At 41.9% G+C, this 23,094-nt stretch overlaps 1 protein-coding gene across 1 annotated transcript; it reads left to right on the forward strand.

The window, feature by feature from the left end:
• The first annotated feature begins 4,438 nt into the window (after positions 1-4,438).
• LOC119739919 (sulfotransferase 1C2-like) lies at positions 4,439-20,968 on the forward strand. Its single transcript, XM_038215056.1, has 7 exons — positions 4,439-4,928; positions 15,272-15,572; positions 16,421-16,653; positions 18,717-18,828; positions 19,137-19,231; positions 20,061-20,253; positions 20,675-20,968. The coding sequence occupies exons 2-7, from the start codon at positions 15,350-15,352 to the stop codon at positions 20,785-20,787; spliced, it is 969 nt and encodes a 322-aa protein (XP_038070984.1). The 5' UTR covers positions 4,439-4,928; positions 15,272-15,349; the 3' UTR covers positions 20,788-20,968.
• The last annotated feature ends 2,126 nt before the right edge of the window (positions 20,969-23,094 follow it).

Genomic DNA, 23,094 nt, shown 5'->3' on the forward strand with positions numbered 1-23,094 from the left:
AAAAGTTGCCAAATAACCAAGAAATGTGGTGTTGTTCCTATTCTTTATCAGTGATGTAGGACTCGAGTCCCAGAGTCGGACTCGAGTCACATTTTTCGTGCGAGTCACATTTTTCGTGACTCGACTCGACTCGAGTCACATTGGAAAATGACTCGGACTCGGACTCGACCATGATGACTCGGACTCGAGCTTGTTGACTCGTGACTCGAGTCACGTATTTTCATCAAAAAGAAAAAAAAACATAACGTAGGGATGGGAAGGGAGCATTCATGAATAATGTTTGGATGATAAAACATGGAGGGAAGGGATGGAGGTGATTTCTTTTAGGGATGGGAATTAAAAGGAAAACACATTTTTATAAACAACATGTAGCTTACACACGTACACAAGGTATACACTGCGATTTACTTAAAAGACAGAACGGATGATTGAAAAATTATCTGAAAACAACCGAAACAAGTGACTCGTGACCCGGACTTGAACTCGAGGCTTGTGACTCAAGACTCAGACTCGGACTCGAGACTTGTGACTCGAGACCCGGACTTGGACTCGAGGCTTGTGACTCGGGACTTGGACCCGAGGCTTGTGACTCGAGACTCGGACTCGAGGCTTGTGACTCTAGACTCGGACTCGGACTCGAGGCTTGTTGACTCGAGACTTGGACTCGGACTCGAGGCTTGTGACTCAAGACTTGGACTCGGACTCGAGGCTTGACTCGAGACTTGGACTCGAGGCTTGTGACTCGAGACTCAGACTCGGACTCGAGGCTTGTGAATCGAGACTCGGACTCGGACTCGAGGCTTGTGAATCGAGACTCGGACTCGAGGCTTGTGACTCGAGACTCGGACTCGGACTCGAGGCTTGTGACTCGAGACTCGGACTCGGACTCGTGGCTTGTGACTCGAGACTCGGACACGAACTCGAGGCTTGTGACTCGAGACTCAGACTCGGACTCGAGGCTTGTGACTCGGGACTCGGACTCGGACACGACGTTGGTGACTCGACTTCAGCACTGTTCTTTATTCCATTTAATATATTCCCCAGTCCTATACTCCAGTTTCTTCACGCGAATCTATAAGTTCAACAGGAAGTTGCGTAGGTTTCTGCCTTTCTATCCCCAACGACCCGACAGTCTCGATTTCCAAGTTTCAACCGTGCTTTGAGGAAGATTATTTTGGCTGTTTGAGATTTTCTATAATTTGGCATGCAGTGAGATTCTAATAGCCTACCAATGATATGAATCAGCGGAGTGAGTTCGCTGCAGAAGCTGAATTTGTAAGCAAAGGAGAGTCTTGGAGATCAAACATGATTGTTTGGATTATGTTAGGATTTAAAAAAAAAAAATTGTCTTTCTATTTCCATCGCAGGACAAGTCGGCGACTGGAAGAACACTTTCACGGTGGCACAGAGCGCCCTCTTCGACAAGATCTACGCCCTGAAGATGAAAGGGACCGGCTTGGATTTCGACTTTGAAGTTTGAGCGCCCCGAAGTGGGCCGAGCACCACAGCTACCTCTCCATATCCTGTTCTATAAGGGTTCCTTTTGTTATTATACCCATGGAAATAACCGCTGTTCAATACATTGAAAAACGTTTATGTGTGTATGTGTACATGATCTTGTCATAATGCGTCGAGGACTTGCGACAAGTAGGCCTATAGACCATTATCATGTTGCGGCCGTCATGATTTTTTCACCATTCAAATCAACGTAACCAAAGCGAGGCTGGAAGGAAAAATAGCCTGGTTCCTTTTTGCGCAGAAACATTATCATTCAGTATTGTTATTGAATACAAGGAACATGACTGAAATGGTGGCAGCATTATAAAGGTCTATCTCAACTCTCGAACTGAGGTCCTAAATCATTTAATTGGCACCCGATCGCTGTCCAATGGCACATTATGCATGTCCTCTGTTCCATGCAGGTAAATGTACTAAATATCCAGGAACCTTGGGATGGAACAAGTTTTAACTGTCTCTGTGACGTTCTTCAAAGATTGTCGTGTACAAACTTCAACCCGGGTGTTCAGTTTAGCCATTATTTGTCCATTTTGATGAAATGTTCTTGAAGAAAACTAATACATTTAAACGAATGATAATTACATAAGAATGATTTTCCAACTTTTAAATGTTTTCCCCGCAATAACCCCCTCCCAAAGTTACATAACCGGTCCATTTAATTTCAATTGATAAAAGGATGCCTTGCATTAAGAATCACTAAAGCCGTATACTGATATGAATTAGAAAGGTGTTTTTTAAGCTTGTTAAAGAACTGAACGAATTTTTAAAAGTTTTTAAAAAAGAACTGTGCGTTTAAGTCTCCATTTGTTCTTAAAGCTAAAACGTGTTTTTATGGGGGTCATTAGGCAGTGTTGGGTTATGGGAATGGTTGGGATGATTAACCATCATCTTCCGTCTGGAAAATGCCCAACTGGGTAGAAAATCCCAATGTTCCCTAAGTAAGATTCATAAGTAAGAAATAACAATCTCGTTATTACAATCTCTAGTCACTGCTTTAAGTCTTAAGTCCTATTTATTACGTGTCCTCCGCTAACCCCATTTACAAATTCACGATCCGCCATGCAGGGTTGGTTTTATACACCATAAAAACTTTATCTGTCAGAAAATATGACGTGAGAATTTACCTATAAGTCCGCCTACAGGTTCAATCATTCGGACTCATGCATTGTTTTCTCAAAAACAGTGGGTTTATTTAACAAAAACTATTGCATTATTTCGCAATAGTAATGCGTTATTTCGCATAACTATTGCGTTATTTCGCAATGCTATTGCGTTATTTCGCAATAAAAATTTTTTTTTTACTTTTAAAACCTGGAACGAACGGGCTTCCGTAGGGAGCTCCTATGGGTGCAACAGTGCAAAAAATTCCCATAGCCACTAGTGCTAAATGCCCATACTTCAAAATTCTTTTAAAAATACTCAGAACTCTCATAGGTATTTAAGCTGCACAGAAAAATGATGATCGACATGTCATCTTTCAATTTCTTTTCATTTTTTTGGTGGGTTAACTATTGACTTTTCGAGAAATTCTCGCCCAAAGAAGATGACCCCTATTTTCCCCAAAGCGGAACGGTAGCCATCTTGAATTGGAAGCCCCGAGTCCGGCCAGAGGTTCATTGCCATATCTCCTCAATACCCCAATGTTATGGCTCTCAGAACTCTTTATATAGAATATTTTGAGGGTATAACTTTTATTCATCAGCTCGGCGGATGGGTTTAGGCCTATTTACAGGTGTTCACCCCCTATTGTCGCCAAATTATTGAAGAGCGCCCTGTCTTGACAGCCATATGAAATCCTTTTGGGAACTAACCCACCGGGCCGGTTTTTATGTGCAACCTCTATGAGAGAACGCAGCGAAAAAATCATTAAAAACGGGCCTTTTTTACATCTGTCGCCACCACTTCATTATTCGACAGGGTATACCTTAGATCTCACTACAGTGTGACCCTAACAATATACTTTTCCAGAAAATGAAACAAAAACTGAATAAAACACTGAGTTTCACTCGCGAATTGATGTTAAACATTGCATTTTCAGTCACAAATCTCCCTGTTTTGTGTGTGTAAACAACGCGTTCAGCCAAGAACTGCAGGTCCATTAACATCATCATAACGTTAAATAGTGCCACCTGGGAGCTTAGATCTCTCGGGTCATTTTTCTTCGTCTCGTCAGCTTTCCAACAATATAACAACCCCTGTCACACCTTTGCGTATCCTAATTCCTTATGAGTTCCTTATCAAAATTTTTTAATACGCAGCCGTACGCTCAAAACGTCGAAATTTTTGAATACTTTGACTTTAGTGCGACGCACATCTAGCGTACAAGTAACGAATTCAGCGCATCCATTGCGTATGAGATGTGTATGAGTTGCGTATGCAGTGCACAATATTATTTTTCGGGCTGCGAATAGGTCAGTATGCAGTGCGCATGCTGAGCGTATTCCGGACGCACCCGACTTATGCCGACCGCATGCCTGACGCAATACGTCGGCATTCGCTATGAGTTCGTTCAGCGTGCGTTGTATCTGCGCTGCAAGTACACTCTATACACGTCCAATATGGGCGGTTCATAATTATGCTGACGGGGTGCGTGCCGGAAGGTCAGCGTATTACTGCATATGAACCGCTTATCCCCCACGAACTCGTACCGTGCTCGACCGATGCGCTGCTATTTATAACTTATGACCTGCGTAACAGCGTACGCAGCGTAGTTTTGTGCATGCCCAAAACTATCCTGCGTACTGGGCCGTACCATGCGTATATCTGCGTACATTAAACCTACACAAAACGATAGAGATGCATATGAGGTGCGTATTGTGCGCACGACTGCGTATGAAAAAAATGTCAATGCTTAACTCATAAGGAATTAGGATACGCAGAAGTGTGACAGGGCCCTTATTGTGAGTGGTTAAGGTTTAGGCTCGCGTGTATTCACGTCTAAACTCAAATAAAATTTGCCGTTTATCAATGGCTCAGCGCGTAGGGTCTGTTTATTGTACACGTGCTAGGCAGCGCTACTGTATATACACAGAGCCCGGGAGCTCTTATCTCCATGTGTCCATGTGTCCATGTGTCCAAGGTCGTCTGGCTGTGCACTTTGGCCAGTTTACATGGGGGTCCTTTTGACCACAAAGGATTTGATATGCTGTGAATAGTAAGGTCAAAGTTAACGCACTGTAGTTTTTCATTTGTTCACTCACACGTACGTGCTCTTGTCTGATGCTTTTCATGCGGCTGATGTTTCCGCTGTCCTACTTGCCTTGTAAATTAAGTTATTTGTTGCGTATAATAAAACCATCCTGAAAGCCAATATTGTGGGGGGTACTTGTAGCTGTGCATCGGAAGTCAGTCTTATACCTAAAAGTTGTGACAGCTTGTATTAACTGGACAGTTGCAGAGAACGAGCCGTGGTGAGTACTCAGAGTAGACGTACTTTTTGCTATGACTGCATGCTTACCCTAAGATTGTGTGAGAGGGGCTATACATTTGTACATTGAGCAACCTGGCCAGAAATTCGGACTTTATTTTCCTTTTAAAAAGTCATAATGAATATATCATTTCTCATCAATATGTAGTTCAAATGGTAGTCATTAGTCTTATTTCAATGGTACTTTAAATGCGCCCAAAGATTGATTATTGCAACAGCGATCGTACGTGCGCGGCCTAGTAGTAAAAGTGTTGTGTTTCAAACAAGAGTCCGAGGTTCGAAGTGACTGATTAAGAAATTAATAATGGAAAAATTGGAGGCCTATGTGCAAGGAAAACTTTCCCACATTTTACATTTTGTGGTGTGTGTGTGTGTGACATTGTTATCCTTGATCCCTTGGCCTCTCATCTTGGGTATAGTCAAGGGCGGATCCAGAGCACATTTTTTTTGGGGGAGGGGCCAAAACAAAAGGTTTGGTCCCCCAAAAAGTGGGTCCAAGAAATGCGGCGTGAGGTTCGGGGCCCTGGCTCCCTCAAGGGCCCCGGATTTTTTCTTGATTCTAGATGCTCTGTTGTGCGATCTGAGGCAATTTCTGACTAGTAACCTTTTTTTTTTAGGAAAAGGTGTTGGTGTGCGCAGTGCCTGCCTTTATACGGGCGATTCCCAATAGTGCGCCTCCAAGAGTTTGCAACGCGTTGGCCAATCACAATGCGCAAAATCTGTCGACCCAATGCGCGTTTGGAAAAGGTCGACTGATTTCGCGCATTGTGATTGGCCAACGCGTTGCAAACTCTTGGAGGCGCACTATTGGGAATCGCCCGTATTGCGACGTCTCTTAAAAAATGGCAGGGTTCTTTTTTCGGGGGGGGGGTGCACATGGCCCCCTCCCCCCCCCCCTGTATCCGCCCTTGGGTATAGTTGTAAATGTATGTTGTGTCTTCTTCGGTGTTGTCGAACATGAGGACATTAGGTGTTAATCAGTTATAATTCTCTCTTGTTCTGAAGACTTCAATTTTTATATTTTTTTATTTTATTTTATAAATCTTTGTTGTAGATGGTTAAAGTTTTTATTATATACATGTAGATGTCCAGTACATTGTGGTTGGATATTAGGCTATTTCTTTCGTGCTGGGAAGTTTGGAGTGTGACAGTTTTTTCGCATGTGACACACACGCTAATAAGCCTTTTCGGAGTTCCAACTGCGCATTCATAACCTGTGACAACGCGCATTATTTGTCTCAAATGGCCTTTGACATCATCGCGCCACTGACTTTACAAAAAGGCTGTTTGTGCATTGTGGGTACTGTCAAAGGGCATTTGAGACAAAACAATGTGCGTTGTCACAGGTTACGAATGCGCGCAGTTGGAACTCCGAAAAGGCTTATTGTAAGGTACATTTTTAAAGCAATGTTTATGCTCTCCGTTTTTAAAATAACTAGTGCAGTGCCCGTCTAAAATGTGCATGTTCGGGAAACGCAAATTGCTTTGCCGCTGGTATAGGTTGCATACTTTCAGAGTTTTGGAGAACTGCTCGTGCAAACAACGCACGCGATTCAATGATGTTGTTTTCACAGGTTGAACGCACACTTACGTCAACATTTTTGCCAAGTTTGAAGTGCGACCACCTACAATGGTCGCTCAGTCGACTACAAAAATAATGTGCCCGTGTACATACAAAAACATGGTATGCAGCATGCACTGATTCACCCATTGATCCATTAGTATTCACCCATACTGGACAATGTATCGCCCTGCAATGCACGTGCGCGTGTCCGTCCTTTTTGCATTGTTTGCGTCATATTGAGCACGCGCGCTTTAGCTTAAACATGACGTAAACAATTGAAAAGAACGGCAGTGCGTGCGGGTGTTATGTTCTAAGCTATATACTGCCACGTTTGCCTCAGAAAATACTGCTTTTTGCAGCTTTTTCGGGAACCGCTGGTCCAAACAACTTCAAACTTTGCACTGCACATTCTGTTGTCCCGAAAAATATACCCGCCGATTTTCAACTTCATACGGTGCCCGGTTCTGGAGATAATCGACGGACAGACAGACAGACAGAGATTCCTGGAATTATAGTAAGACTAGTGCAGTGCCCGTCTAAAATGTGCATGTTCGGGAAACGCAAATTGCTTTGCCGCTGGTATAGGTTGCATACTCTTGCAGAGTTTTTGAGAATTGCTCGTGCAAACAACGCACGCTATTCAATGGTGTTGTTTTCACAGGTTGAAGGCACACTTACGTCAAAGTTTGTGCCAAGTTTGAAGTTCGACCACCTATAATGGTCGCTCAGTCGACTTCAAAAATAATGTGCCGTGTAGATTCGGAAACATGGTATGCAGTGCTATTCACCCATTGATCCATTAGTATTCACCCATACTGGACAATGTATCGCCCTGCAATGCACGTGCGCGTGCCCGTCCTTTTTGCATTGTTTGCGTCATATTGAGCACGCGCGCTTTAGCTTAAACATGACGTAAACAATTGAAAAGAACGGCAGTGGTGCGTGCGGTGTTATGTTCTAAGCTATATACTGCCACGTTTGCCTCAGAAAATACTGCTTTTTGCAGCTTTTTCGAGAACCGCTGGTCCAAACAACTTCAAACTTTGCACTGCACATTCTGTTGTCCCGAAAAATGCCCGTCTAAAATGTGCATGTTCGGGAAACGCAAATTGCTTTGCCGCTGGTATAGGTTGCATACTTGCAGAGTTTTGGAGAACTGCTCGTGCAAACAATGCACGCGATTCAATGGTGTTGTTTTCACAGGTTGAACGCACACTTACGTCGAAGTTTGTGCCAAGTTTGAAGTTCGACCACCTACAATGGTTGCTCAGTCGACTGCAAAAATAATGTGCCCGTGTACATACCAAAACATGGTATGCAGTGCTATTCACCCATACTGGACAATGTATCGCCCTACAATGCACGTGCGCGTGCCCGTCCTTTTTGCATTGTTTGCGTCATATTGAGCACGCGCGCTTTAGCTTAAACATGACGTAACAATTGAAAAGAACGGCAACGCGTGGTGTTATGTTCTAAGCTGCCACGTTTGCGTCCGAATATACTGCTTTTTTGCAGCTTTATCGAGAACCGCTCGTCTAAACCACTTCAAACTCGACACTGCGTGTTCGGAAGGGGCAGTTGAGAACTGCAGCTCGTGCAAACAACGCACATTATTCAATGGTGTGAACGCACACTCGCAAGTTAAATTCACAAAAGTCGTCACCCCCCCCCCCCCCCCCCCCCGGCACTGATATTTACCCCCACTGGACAATATGGTATCGCCCTACAACTGTAGGGCGTAGTTGTAGGGCGATGCAATATTGTATTAGAGTTGCTCAGTCGACCGCCTACATACAGTGCAGTGATGGTTGCTCAGTTCAGTACAAAATGCATGTGCCCGTGCATGCCACTCACGTATATGTACGTACGAAGACATGGTGAGCAGTGCTATCGCCCAACAATGTGCCCGTCCTTTTTGCAGGGCCCGTCAAAAAATGCACCTGTTCGTTAGGGGCAATTTCAAAATGCTTCTATCATGCAAACAACGCACACGATTCAATTGTGTTGTTTTCACAGGTAAAACTCACACTCATAGGTTGAGCGCACTTTGTACATGTCGCCAGCCCATCCCCGGCACTGATATTCACCCATACGCCCGTGCAGCTACTCACCTACGTGAGTACGGTTGCTCAATCCACCGCCCACAATAGTGGTTCAATCGACTGAAAAATGCATGTGCCCGTGCAGTCATCACGTACGGAAACATATGGTACGCAGTGCTATTCATCCATACTGGACAATGGTATCGCCCTACAATGCACGTGCGCGTGCCCGTCCTTTTTGCATTGTTTGCGTCATATTGAGCACGCGCGCTCTTGCTTTAACATGACGTAAACAATTGAAAAGAACAGCAGTGCGTGGAGTTCTAGGCTATATTCTGGCGCGCTAGGCTTCAGAAAGTACTGCTTTTTTGCAGCTTTTTCGACAACCGCTCGTCTAAACCACTTCAAACTCGACACTGCACATTCTGTTGTCCCGAGCAATGCACCCGCCGATTTTCAACTCCATACGGTGCCCGGTTCTGGAGATAATCGGCGGACAGACAGACAGACAGACAGACAGAGATTCCTTGAATTGTAGTATAGATGTTTGTTTAATACTGTGCAATGTGAATATACATACATGTACTTAAAATTTGATTTTATCAATGCTCATGTTCAAGTCATGTTTTATTGTATTATTACCCCTACTGGGACCCATGGGAGAACAGTTCTGATTAAAGGACTGAATGGGCCAACCAGTATAAAGAAGAAATAAATAAATAAAAAATTAAAAAAATAAATAAATAATGTGCTTCGATACCGTTGTAAGGAACTTGCACAACTCGGTCAAAAACCACAATCTACACCTCCATCTATTTTTCAATGCAGTACAAAGCTCAATTGTCGCGAGTATCAACGAGGTTCGAAGTTCTGGGTCACAAAAATTCCACGTTAAGGCCCCCAAAAAATAATAAGTCGGTCTCTGGTCAGCGCGCGCGTCGATTTTAATCATGCGCGTCAATCTTTTTTTTTCCAAAATGTTCCGCGGTAGCTCCAACAGCGCCCTCTATTTCCGCACCTCCTCAATTTTTTTTTACCAAAGAGCACCAAGGAATGGGAAATTGCACCAAGGCAAGTTTTCGAAAGCACCAAGGCAAAATATGGAGGACACCAATGTACATGAGGACACCAAAAAAGCAAAATAGTACCCCACTTTGTCTGTACAATCAAATCTAGAAGAAACCCCCCCCCCCCCCCCCAAAAAAAAATAGCCGCGTGGCCGCGTCAATTCCGGAACTTTGGTCTGACCAGTACGGAGCTTTTAAAGGGACATAGGTGAAAAAAAAAATTGAAAAAATCATCGTAAGAATGAAAAAAATCTGCGTTCGAACGAAAAAAAATCTGCGTTCGAACGAAAAAAATCTGCGTTCGAACGAAAAAAATCTGCGTTCGAACGAAAATAATCTTCGTTCGAACGAAAAAAAATCTGCGTTCGAACGAAAAAGCTGTTTGCTGTTTGCTGTAAGCTGTTTGCCCTCCCTGTGCTGCCCACCACTTATGTGGGTGATTTTTGTGGGTCAAAACCATTGATCTCCATATACACAGACTGGATAGGACATTGCGCCGTGTTTGTGCACGAATGCGCGGTCGAACAATGGCGGCGCGTTTACCGTCAGACGGGTAAACGCATTGTGCTTTCACTTTGTTTACTTTGGAAAATGGATTGTTGAGTGAAATTTTTCTTACAGGAGGAAATTCAAGCGCTCCTCCAAAACAATCTTTAATAAAAATAACTGAACGATGAAGAGTTACCCTCCAAACAGCTTTTCCACACTTTCTTGATATACACTTTCTTATTATGCATTTTCGAAATTCAAGAACCCCCATTTCCTTTTCCCATATTTTTTTTAAATCCCTTCTCCTCCCAAAAATGATTGTAAGTAAATTGCCATTTCATTTTTGGCACATTGGTCATTAGAGCACACTGAATTACTCCATCAACGAAATAAATAGTTGTATTAATAATATGCTGAAATGACATCATATATTTTTTTTTTAACTGAACACTCACACGAGAAATTGTATGAAGATTCATTCAAATGATTGATATATTTATTAAAAACCTGAACATAAACCAATTACAATCTAAAAGGTTTCGATACACTTTATGATGTTCTTGACCTTGTACAGGGATTCTCCTGATAACTTATTTATTTCCCTTAAAGCCATTTCTCCCTGTGGAAACTTACTTAAGTACGAATTATTGTATTAGTAATAATTTATGCTGAAATGACATCACATTTTTTAAACTGAACACTCACACGAGAAAATTAGTACTAAATTAATAAAATTACTTGTAAGTGTAGTGGAAATCGTTTTTGTGAGCGAATATGACGGTGTATATGGCTATAGTATAGCTAGTAATCTTATATAACGGCGTACACAACATAATTTCAAACCGTAAAAGTACTCATTGCTTTCCTCATCATACAAACTGTCAATAATGTGACAGTCATCTTGGAGCTCATAAAAATACTTGCGTTGAACTCCACAGCTTCTTTCAAAAAACAAAATCAATCAATGTTAACAGTTCCACATCGTAAGAATTGATTAAGTCAAACGCTCAGATGCCTATCACATCGCAAGTTCCATTCAGTGGATGATACAGTCGATTCCATCCCTCCGTGAAGTTCTCCATTTTCGTCCGGCTCGGTCCTGCAGCTGGTGGTTTTTGCTGTGGCTTTTCTGAAGTTCTTTGTTTGATATGAAGGTCAATCGGCCAGTTGTGCAGTAAGTTACCATAAACCATCTCCTCGGTTTCTCTTTATAAAGAAAATAATAGAAACATTTCGGTAGGCGTTAAGCCAAGGTAGCTCTATACTGAGTGGAGCGCTGGAACTTCGGTACCCTCCGTACAAGCTTGTACGGAGGGTACCGAAGTTCCAGCGCTCCACTCAGTAGAGCTAAAGCCAAGGCAGACATAATTCAATCAGATTTTGCATATAAAAGTTATAAAAGTTATTCGAATAAACTATTTTAAACAAGTCAACTTTTGTTCATTGCCATTGCCGGGTCAGTCATGCACGTACGATATGTCTTTAAAAAGAACATGGATGGCGACCAGCATGACAGGCCTAGATCGCATGGAATTTGAACAGAATATCTCGCTAGACACAGGCCTCCTTCCCCTCAAACTCAGAGCGACAACATTAACGATATTATCATTTGCTTTGTCATTCCCATGTTCATATTCCTCCATGCCATGTTGTATACTATAGGCCTCGTTAAAAAACAACTTACTTGCGAATAATTGTCCTATTCTTCAACGCTCCTTACTTCCCGACTCCAGCAATCTAATGCTGCGCACACCCTTGACTATAGGCCTACTCCTCGTCGATTTTGATCAATTTAGATCTCTGTTTCTTTTATTTTTCAAAAATGACAAAGAAACCGAAAAAAAAACAACTTCATTTTTTAATCCTCCGTTCGAAAGTGTACACAACTCGAATGCGAAATTGTGTTCTTTACCCTTTTCAAAAAACGCGCGCGCGGACGCACGTTCGTACGCGATGTCCTATCCAGTCTGTGTATATGGAGATCAATGGTCAAAACATTCTTTGCCCTGAAAACTGTTGTACCAAACATGTAAAACGTATCAATCATGATGTGACTCATATCATGCTCTTGTAAGTGCAACAGTTTCTCCACATTTAACTGGTTATCCATGGGCCACCAAAAAACATGTCGGGCTAGCCATGGCTATCAGAATAGCCCGACATGTTTGTCATTTGCTATGAGTATGAGTAGGAATCAGCTAATTAGTGAATCCCGTATCTGAAAGTGAGGAAGCAGAAAGTACATGTACATGTACAAGTGTTAGACTAGTAAAATAGGCTTATTGAAAGCCATAAATGATCAAACAATATATACATGTCAGTCGCTTCTAAAGTTTGGAACTATTACAAGGATTAGGAATGAAATTTATACTGTAAAGGATTTGTTGATAGACAAATTTTTGAAAATCACAATGACCAGTTATATTTTTTTACCTGAAAAATTTGAAAGATAATTATATAGCCTTTTTTAATTATTTTTTTTTAAACTTGCCTCACTTTATAAAAAGAAAACAAAAAGGCAAATTACTTTTTAAAATGTCTCATAAGTGTGTTGCCTCAGCATAGCATAATGGGTGGGACTGATGGGGTGGGGGGGGGTTGTGTTGTAGCTAGTATTGTAACAGGATAGGGACTCTTAAAAAAAGAAGGACAATTAGCTAGATCTTCATTGCAATGGTCAAACGTCATGACCAACTAACAGCAAGCCCTAGTATGACCGTTTGAAAGCTCACAGATTGCTTTAAGACCAAATTCCTGTACTTGGGCCACGGACCTACATTGGGCACATATGTCATGCATGTTGGACCTGAAAAAACATGACCAAATCGACCACATAAGTGGTGGGGCAGCACAGGGAGGGCAAACAGCTTACAGCAAACAGCAAACAGCTTTTTCGTTCGAATGCAGATTTTTTTCGTTCGAACGCAGATTTTTTTCGTTCGAACGCAGATTTTTTTCGTTGGAACGCAGATTTCTTTCGTTCGAACGCAGATTTTTTTCGTTCGAACGCAGATTTTTTTCGTTCGAACGCAGACTTTTTTTCGTTCGAACGAAGATTTTTTTCCTTCGAACGAAGATTTTTTTCGTTCGAACGCAGATTTTTTTCGTTCGAACGCAGATTTTTTTCGTTCGAACGAAGATTTTTTTCGTTCGAACGCAGATTTTTTTCGTTCGAACGCAGATTTTTTTTCGTTCGAACGCAGATTTTTTTCGTTCGAACGCAGATTTTTTTCGTTCGAACGCAGATTTTTTTCGTTCGAACGAAGAGTTTTTTCGTTCGAAAGATTTTTTCGTTCGAACGCAGATTTTTTTCGTTCGAACGCAGATTTTTTTCGTTCAAACGAAATTTTTTTTCGTTCGAACGAAGATTTTTTTCGTTCGAACGCAGATTTTTTTTCGTTCGAACGCAGAGTTTTTTTCGTTCGAACGCAGATTTTTTTTGTTCGAACGCAGATTTTTTTCGTTCGAACGCAGATTTTTTTTTCATTCTTATGATGATTTTTCAATTTTTGTTTCACACTATGTCCCTTTAGAAGCTCCGTAGACCAGAGACCGAATATTTTCTTCTTTTTTTGGCCTAATGTACATTTTCTGAGAGTTGCAAGATGCTGGTACAAGTACTACAGCGTTACTCGGTCGAAACCACAACTTTCCTCGCCAGATATTGTTCACAGTAGATTATAAAGGAGAGCTGTCGCCCGAATCACCGCGAGGTTCAAAGTTTTTTGGCCACAAAAAAATAAACTTAATGTCTTACATTTACTGAGAAATAGTGCACAATATTTTGAACTATCTTGAAAATCAAAGCGAGGCATACAACGCAAAATATGGTGGCATGAATAGTGTGTGCGGTGAACGGGGTTACAGCTGATTGACACTCTTATAAATGAATCGATAGCTCCAGTGTTGGAGCAAAGGCTTTGACCCTCAAGGCCAAGGCCAAGGCCAAAGCTTTGACCCTCAAGCCTTAAGGCTAAGGCCAAGGCTTAACCCTCAAGGCCAAGGCAAAGGCCCTGTTTTATAAAATGACCACTAATATAGAACTAATTATATTACACGACACATTATCACGAATCGCTCATTAAGAAGAACAACTTGTCTTTAATTGCAATCAAAATGCTCACATACAAAAACTAAAAAAAAATAATGATTTACTTCTATACTGACGCACAATTCTCCCGAGTGTAACAAAAGGGGGATCCAAGAAACTGATTTGGGGAATTTAAATTTGCTGGGCCAACATGGTCAGAAATATAGCATTACCTAAAACAGATACATGCAAATCTTTAGCGCTTATCAGGGAGATATATACAACCAATCAGATTGATCATCAGTTAGAAAAAAAGTAGCGTAGTATTAGTTATTGAGGGCAGTATAATCAGAGCATGATCAGCAGTCACAGATCTATTCCATAATTGTATTCAATTTAATCGATTATCTCATTAGCTCTTCAAGTGTACAGAAAATTATTGCAGCAAATTAATGTACTACAATGGTAACAAAATGTGATGCTATAAAAGTGAAAGTGTGCCCAACACACAAATCTGTAAGGTGTTTCCCTCCTCCATGGTAACACGATTAAAATGGTAACAGCAAAATTACAAACATATTTATATGGGAAATGCAAAAATCTATGGGCCTTGAAGAGCCTTGACTCAAAATTGCAAGGCACTGATCCCTCAAGGCCAAGGCCAAGGCTTTTGCCCTCAAGCCTCGAGGCCAAGGCCAAGGCACTAAAGTCCAGTCTTAAGGCAGCCATAAGGCCAAGGCCAAGCATCAAGGCACTACATCACTGGATAGCTCAAATTCCCCGAAAACAGCAAAATCAATCAACATTCGAGGTTGGTCACATCTTATTAAGCCCATGACCAAAAATAAGAGGAAAATTTGAGTTCGGTGTATGCGCGAGAACGTGAAACATTTCTTTTTTTTCACTTACCAGCTTCGAGATACCCTTCGAAATACCCTTCTATTTGTTGAGCAGACGGATGTCGTTGGCGTTATATGCCTTGCCCTGATTTTCAAGATGGCGTACCCTGATAAAGGTTTATTGATTGTGGTGATGGTTACAATATATGGTTCTGCACTTCATAAGGGCACACAAGACGACATTAAATTGTTATGTCCAGGGCCTAATCTGTACTGTGCTATGTGCAATTTGCAGGAGACTTGTTCAACAGGCTGACCGGCTCGGGACACAGCCAAACCGTTGTGTAGAGTGTTCTTATAGCTAAACGCCACCATGAGCTTTGCCGAACAAATCCAGGCGATGATGCCGGACTTGGTCAACGGCAAGACGCACCAACAAGTGGAGGAGAAGTTGGCGGCTTTGGACAGGAAGCTCGGCAGCCATGTCGTGAACGGGATCAAATTCCCGGCTTCCGTACAACCATCCAATCTGGAAGCCCTGAAGACCTTTGAAGTGCGCGATGACGACGTTTACGTCTTCACCTACCCAAGATCAGGTGAGGATTGATGAGCCTACACTATCCGCTCCGTTCAAAAGTACCCCTTCACCGGCAAAGAGAGTACAGTTGGGGTGACCGACCGACGCCATCTTGCCTGACTGCAATTCGCAAGCGCGGCCACTGCGTGTACATAGTAAAACTCCCCTGGTGTACGTGCGTCACACACAAGGAACGGTGCGCGTCAACCAGCTTAATGTCCCACTGCAACCATGGGACGTCGTTGCTAGGTAAAAGGGTGCCCTCTTTCGTCAGCGCACGGAGCCCATAATGGTCACCTGTCCCCTCCGACACACTCGACAAATACCATTAATGCAGATGCAGTCTTTTTGAAACAATAACATCATCGTGTCTTGCGTGAAGTTAGGTCGGGGGGGGGGGGTGGGCGAAATTGGGCCAGAAGCTATAGTTTTTTGGGGGGCAGCGGAAGAAATGGTTATTGTTGCAGTGGCACCCAATTAAGTATAATAATAATAACATGAATGCATAATGTATAGCGCATTATGCCAAGGCCTCAAAGCGCTTGACAAAGACTATAAAACCGGGTATAAGGAACAATTCTACAATTGTAATAAAAGTGAAACAAGTAACTTGTAATATGACTACTAAAACTACTGCGATAGAAACTACACAATTTTAAAATGTCAATGGCTCAGTGGAAACTCATTTCAGTTTTCTTCGCCTACCAGAAATATATTGGCTGTTATACAACGCCTGTATAAATCCCTGTAATGTGATTGATGGATTGTTGATCCCGCGTATTTCATTTTTTTCTTTTTCGTTTTGACATACCGACTTAATTCAGACTGGAGTCAAATTTTAATTGGATGAGATCTGTCCACAAACAGGCACTCACTGGCTGGGCGAAATAATGCAGTATATCCTCCACGATGGGAAGGGCGATTATGACCGCACTTTCATGACCAACGGGCTGGAATTCACGATTACAGATGACCCGATTCAACTTGAGGGTGTGACCCCCGGGTACAAGACGTACGCAGCCATGGCATCGCCACGGTGCATCGTAAGCCACTGCTTGGAGAGTTTTTTTCCTCCCCAAATCTTTACTAAGCATGGAAAGGTAATGTATTTTTTCCCACTTGTCAGTTAATCATTAAAATGAAGAAAAAGGGATTGAAAAAAGGTAAAAAAAGAAAAATGCAACTATCAGCTCCTCGCCCAGTGCATGAGCACTATTATATAACTGACATACAGATCCTAGTCATTTGATTGGTGGAACTCACATCACGTGTCATTCGTTATTGCTCTCTTTCACGCCGCGGCTCAAAAAGTACTATCCGCCCATGGGGAAGGGGGAACAGTTGGGATCATGACGCGATGTTTGTGTGCAAATGCATGCTGGTGTGCGCGTTCAGCGTTGCGCATAGCGCGTATCGTTCCAAAGGGCCAGCGCTACAGTGTTGGGTTCAACTATTTTCGTAAAGGGGTGGTTTGGAAGAGAGAAATACATTTTCCTCCAGTTTCGTATTGAAAAAAAGTTCAAATATATCAAATTTCAAGGATCTACATGTCAGTTATATAAAACAAATATTGAGTGGCTTTAAATTGTGAAATGGGAGGAATATCATCGCTCGGTTAAATCTGGACTTTTCCAGTTCACTCGGCGAAGAAAAGTCCAGATTTTACCTTGCGATAAAATTCCTCCCATTCCACGCTGAGCCACTCAATATTTGTTTACCATTCACTCATTGTAAAACAAATATTGAAATTGTATGTCTGACTGCTGATGACGCTATTTCGTGACAAACAAAACGAAGGCTGTCGATTGGTCAATAGCCGCCAGCTGACCCTAATGCATTGCATGGGGAGAGCATGGCGCCCAGACGATTCTGACATTGATATTTGCTTTTAGAAAACTGTTTAATAGCTCATCCTTTCACATTATAAATCCTGACAGAGGCAAAGAACATCGCTTCTTTGTCTGTTTGAAAGACCAGCACGAGTCTACGTGCATCATTACAACGTTCCCGCAGCGAGGTGCATGTCATATTGAAGCACATCACACACAAACCTCTATATACCTTGTAGGCTTGTACGATTACCGTAATGTTCTGTGTAATTGGTGCACAATACACCTTTTTTCGAATGCAACGGCAAGAATTACTTCATGAAGTGACAGATGGAATGTTCCATTTCACGAGGCGAATGGAACAGTCCATCTGTCACCGAATGAAATTAGTCTTTCCATTGCACGAATGTGAAAGGTTGATTAATAATATACAAATATTGAATGCTTCGAGTGGTTTAGTAAAACTAGCCTCCCGAGGTGATCCATGGACCATTCTATTTTTCCGAGGCGAAGCCGAAGGAAAATAGAATGGTCCATGGATCACCGAGGGAGGCTAGTTTTACTTCACCACGAGATAAAGCATTCAATATTTGTTTTATAACACTTCACCCACAGATTCTGCTTGATTTTAATATTTTACATTATTTAAATCTGAACACAGTTGAAATAAACTTCAATTTCAATACAAAATTGGTGGAAAATGTATTTCTCTCTTTGAAACTACCCCTTCACGAAATGTTTGAACCCAACTCTGCGGCGCGCTCTCTTTGGAACAATACGCGCTACGCACAACGCGCAACGCGCACACCAGCATCCATTTGCACACAAATACCGCGCCGTGGAAATAGTACTTTGGTTGCTAATGGTATAGTACTTTGGTTGCTATGGGTATAGTACTTTTGACCGTGCACAGAAAGATAGCAAAATTAGAAAGTAACATGTGACTCGCTCTCGGCCAATCAAGACACAGAATCTGTGGGTGAGGTGTTATAATTTTTAATATGCTACACCTTGTTATCTGATTGGTCTGAGTCACCAGGGACTTTTTGCAGGGGTGGGCTGGGGTGTCAGGCCCAGCAGATTGTTTTAATGTGCGATTGTTGTGGACAGGCGGACATATAGGTAATTACATTATTACTATAACTGTTGTAATTGGGGGTGGGGTGGGGGGGGGGGGGGGGGGGTGTTCGGGGGGGGGGGGCGGTTGCGGTGCGGCAGGCCTTGGGTTGAACGAATAATTCAATGACAATCATCGCTCCACCAATCAAAGGACGGGGATTTACTCGGGCGTTGTATAATTTTGTTTTGTTTAATTTGTACAATGTACGGTACAGGTAATTTACGTGGCCCGAAATCCGAAGGACGTGCTCGTTTCTGAATACAACCTGCTGGGGGCAGAACAATTGGATTTTGATGAGATGTTCTTCGGATTTGTCCAAGGGAAAGGTATAAGTTTAAATGCAAAGCAAAGTTAACTGTGGCCGATATTAGATAACACAAATCGCTATTATCCCCAGCTTATTTTCTCTTTTCTTCCTTCCTTTTCTTTTTTTCACGGCAGAAACCGGGACCTATAGTTTTGTTTTAAGAAGCGGATTCTATTTTTCTCAAATATTGACTGAACAATAATATTTAAGTGGACTGCAAAAAAGGTCTCCAAATAATGTATTGACTTTCTGTCCATTGTTTGTTGGTTTGTTAGAGTTGTTTGTTTATTTGCTTGTTTGTTTGTTTGTTCCTCCATGTATCTCCAGTGGTATTGGGATCTTGGTTTGATCACGTGCTCAGCTATTGGAACCATCGGGACAAGGAGAATTTTCTGTTTATAAAGTACGAAGATCTCCACAAGGTTCGTATAAGAGAGACCTCATTGATGAAACACGGACTGTACGTCTTGCACTGATGTTCAGAAGGCCGTATACTTGGTGCATGTCACCATCGTCCTCGGCTGGTTGTCATTATCAATGACGCTGTCACTGTTTCAATGCTCTCGGACCAATCAAACCTCAGAATCATTTATCGTGTCCTGCTGCTCTGCGTCATAGCAAAAGAATTGTTCAATGTACAAGTCGTCTCCCGTTATAGCGAAAACGGTTAGGACGAAATCCGATTATTACAACCACATATCTTCGGTCCCGGCAAAATTGTGCACATGTCTATGGGAAAAATCGCTTAAGACGAAAACGGACAGTACGAAATTCCTGTTATTCCTGTTAAGACGAAAGGTTTAGGGGACCCCATCGAGTAAAAAAGCATTGTTGGCAACCAATTTATTACGAAAAAAACCCCTAAAACCACAAAACCATATACAACTTTGATGGAGGAGTGGGGCGTTAATCAGCTGTAACAAGTGTTTAAAAGCTGTCACTTTCAATGTCAGCACTATGATTATTACGCATACAAATGCAAATGTCAGCACTATGATTTTCAATGTCATACAAACTTTCAATGTCAGCACTATGATTATTACGCATACAAATGCAATAATCACTGTGTTATTATTGCCCATTGTGCACAAGATAATGAGTTCATACCACGAATATTAAACTCACCCTTACAGTGCAGTGGAGATTATTGGAATTTATCTGAAAAACGTATGGCAAATATATTCAAAACTATAGATGTGTAGCTGAGGCCAACGCTTCAAAAATGTCACTTTGATTCGTTGTTTTATTCAGGACCTCAGGGGCTCCATTTGCAAACTAGCAAAGCATGTCGGGAAGGATCTACCCGATGACGTCATCGATGACATCGTGGAACGCGTGACCTTTGGTGGGATGCAGAAGACTTATCAACAGATTGAGGAGGAACACGGGGAGGAGGGAAAACTGATGACGCGTTTCTTAGGAGTAACTCCGTATCTTAGAAAAGGTGTGGTGTGGTTGTGATATTCCATTGATTTTCAGATTTTTAAAAACTTTTTTTAAAGGTTTCCCATTCCTATTATGTGTTTCCCCATCTTTCATATACTATTCAATTTAGAACAAATTATATATCTTTCGTGTTGCTTTGTTTCTTGCAACCCTTTCCTTTTACCCAAGTGACACAAAAAAATGACAGTGGACATTCCCAACCCAGCAGTAAGGTATTATAAGATTCTGCCAGGATTAGAACTTCGGCTCTTTGACATCTCTTAATGATTCTGAAAGAATAGGAAATGTTGACAGATGACAAGAAAACCATCTTTTAATATTTCCCTACGCAATGAAATATTGTACGGAGCATTTCATCAGGCGTGTGTTCTGATTGATTGAACAATATTTTTCACCTTTTATTTTATTTGCAATAACAGGAAAAGTCGGCAACTGGAAGAACACTTTCACGGTGGCACAGAGCGCCCTCTTCGACAAGATCTACGCCCTGAGGATGAAAGGAACCGGCTTGGATTTTGACTTTGAGCTTTGAGAGCCCCGATGTGAGTCGGGCTGCACTAGCTTGTGTAGTACTACTGGATGTACATGTACTACCTCCGTGTATTCCATTCTGTAGAGCTTCACCAGATAAATAGCCTACGATTAGAATTTCAGGTGCGAAACAGCGCAGCATTACACAATTTCAAAGCACTGCTTACAATTAAATTCCCAGTCCTTCGAGCATTGTCCTTCTTCGCTGGTTGTTCCTGCAAGAACAACCCCTGAACTATAAGGCCGGGACCCGTTCCGAGAGTTATGAGCTTAATTTTGGCAAGCACTACTTTGAAATTGTCTGTGCTGTTCGGTTTGTACTAGTACACGCGTGGCTAACTGAGTTTGTATTGCACGCACTTTATTTCCAGAACGCGCGCAAAAACATCCCAAATATTTGTATATTTCGCGCACCGATCACTCACAGCTGAGGTCTGATAATTGCCTCATTTTTGAAGAAATAAATTCAAGACAGGATCCATTAATTTAATTTACCGTTTATATGTAGGGTTTTCAATTAACATGCAACATCGATTAAAACAATAACAAAAAATCCAGCGCGAGCCAGTTTTCAACAGTTAACCTTTGTTGCTTAACGGGGTGCTGTAGAATTACAAACAGTTTCGACAATACTTGTTCCCCAACAATTAATCACTGTATTTAAGCAATAACAACAAACCCTCTGTTCCTTTCGATGATTTTCACAGAGATTTTTGCTGTAATTGGTTGTAAAACAAGATAATATTAAACAGTGCACAGATGTAAAATCAATTCCTAGTCCAAATATACTGAATTTATTCAAAGAAAGCACCTCTGGATACTGACAAGATGCATTTTATAATGATTTTAAGGTTGAACGGCGAAATTTACTGGAGCGGGATTCGAACCTGGGACCTCTGGATGGCCGTATTATAAATATAATTTCACATGTAACACATTCTCAGTTGTAAAATCGCTAAAATTTGCTGATAACTATCAGTAAATACATGTTGAAAATAGAAAATATAATCGGACATTATTGTCTAGAGTGGCGTAACTAAAGGGGCAAGGGGCCACGCCCCGGCTCCTACTCCCTTTGAGATCTGGGTGTTTCTCTATGATGCCTGCACCACAGTTGCATGAACTGGAACTAAGGGGGTTTTTACCCCCCCCCCCCCAATATTTTGTAAAGACTACCATTTTTCCATTCAAATGCCCTTACCTGCCCTTACAATTTCTAGTCACTAGCTGCTTTAGGTCTTTGGTCCTATTTATTACTTGTCCTCCGCTAACCCCCTTTACAAATCCAGGATCCGCCATGCAGGGTGGGGTTTTATACACCATAAAAACTTGATCTGTCAGAAAATATGACGTGAGAATTTACCTATAAGTACGCCTAAAGAAGGCCGAAGTAGGCCTATTGGTTCAATCATTCGGACTCATGCATTTTTTCTCAAAAAACAGTGGGTTTATTTCGCAATAGTATTGCGTCATTTCGCAATAGTAATGCGTTATTTCGCAAAACTATTGCGTTATTTCGCAATGCTATTGCGTTATTTCGCAATAAAAATGTTTTTTTTTTTCACTTTTAAAACCTGGAACGAACGGGCTTCCGTAGGGAGCCAAATTATTGAAGAGCGCCCTGTCTTGACAGCCTGTGAATAGTAAGGTCAAAGTTCACGCACTGTAATTTGTTCACTGATCACACACACCATGCACACACGTACGTACGTGAACATGTCTGATGCTTTTCATGCGGCTGATGTTTCCGCTGTTCTACTTGCCTTGTAAATTAAGTTATTTGTTGCGTATATAAAGAAAACCGTCCTGAAAGCCAATATTGTGGGGGTACTTGTAGCTACTATACGTGCATCGGAAGCCTTAAAAGTTGTGCCAGCTAGTATTAACTGGACAGTTGCAGAGAGCGAGCCGTGGTGAGTACTCAGCAGAGTGGACGTACTTTTTGCTATGACTGCATGCTTACCCTAAGATTGTGTGAGAGGGGCTATACTTTTGTACATTGAGCAACCTCGCCAGAGCAGAGGGGTCCTGATTGTCAGTGGTTTGATTGTGTGAGCGGGCGTTTTGGTTGACACATGTGTACATGTGAGAGCTTCGCTGGTTATTAAAGTGCTGCCGCCTCATTGGGAAGTTGTCCTTGGCCTCCTGTTAACCTGCCGCCAAACACATCCATTTTTACCTCACCTTGTGATTTCACCCAAGATGAATCCAGAAACCTCCGGCAATGCCTATATATTTTTTTATGAAATGTCTTTTCTTTAGAGCACATTTTTGGATGCACACCTGCAGAACTAACGTTGGAGACAGC

The sequence above is a fragment of the Patiria miniata genome, unplaced genomic scaffold (assembly GCF_015706575.1).
Source record: "Patiria miniata isolate m_02_andy unplaced genomic scaffold, ASM1570657v1 HiC_scaffold_4, whole genome shotgun sequence".
Classification (NCBI taxonomy): Eukaryota; Metazoa; Echinodermata; class Asteroidea; order Valvatida; family Asterinidae; genus Patiria; species Patiria miniata.

Excerpts from the sequence above, each read along its gene's own strand:
- LOC119739919 (XM_038215056.1), top strand. The coding sequence starts at position 15,350 with ATGAGCTTTGCCGAACAAATCCAGGCGATGATGCCGGACTTGGTCAAC. Across the intron at positions 16,654-18,716 it reads TCTTTACTAAGCATGGAAAG|GTAATTTACGTGGCCCGAAA; the intron begins GTAATGTATTTT and ends TGTACGGTACAG. Across the intron at positions 19,232-20,060 it reads AGTACGAAGATCTCCACAAG|GACCTCAGGGGCTCCATTTG; the intron begins GTTCGTATAAGA and ends TGTTTTATTCAG.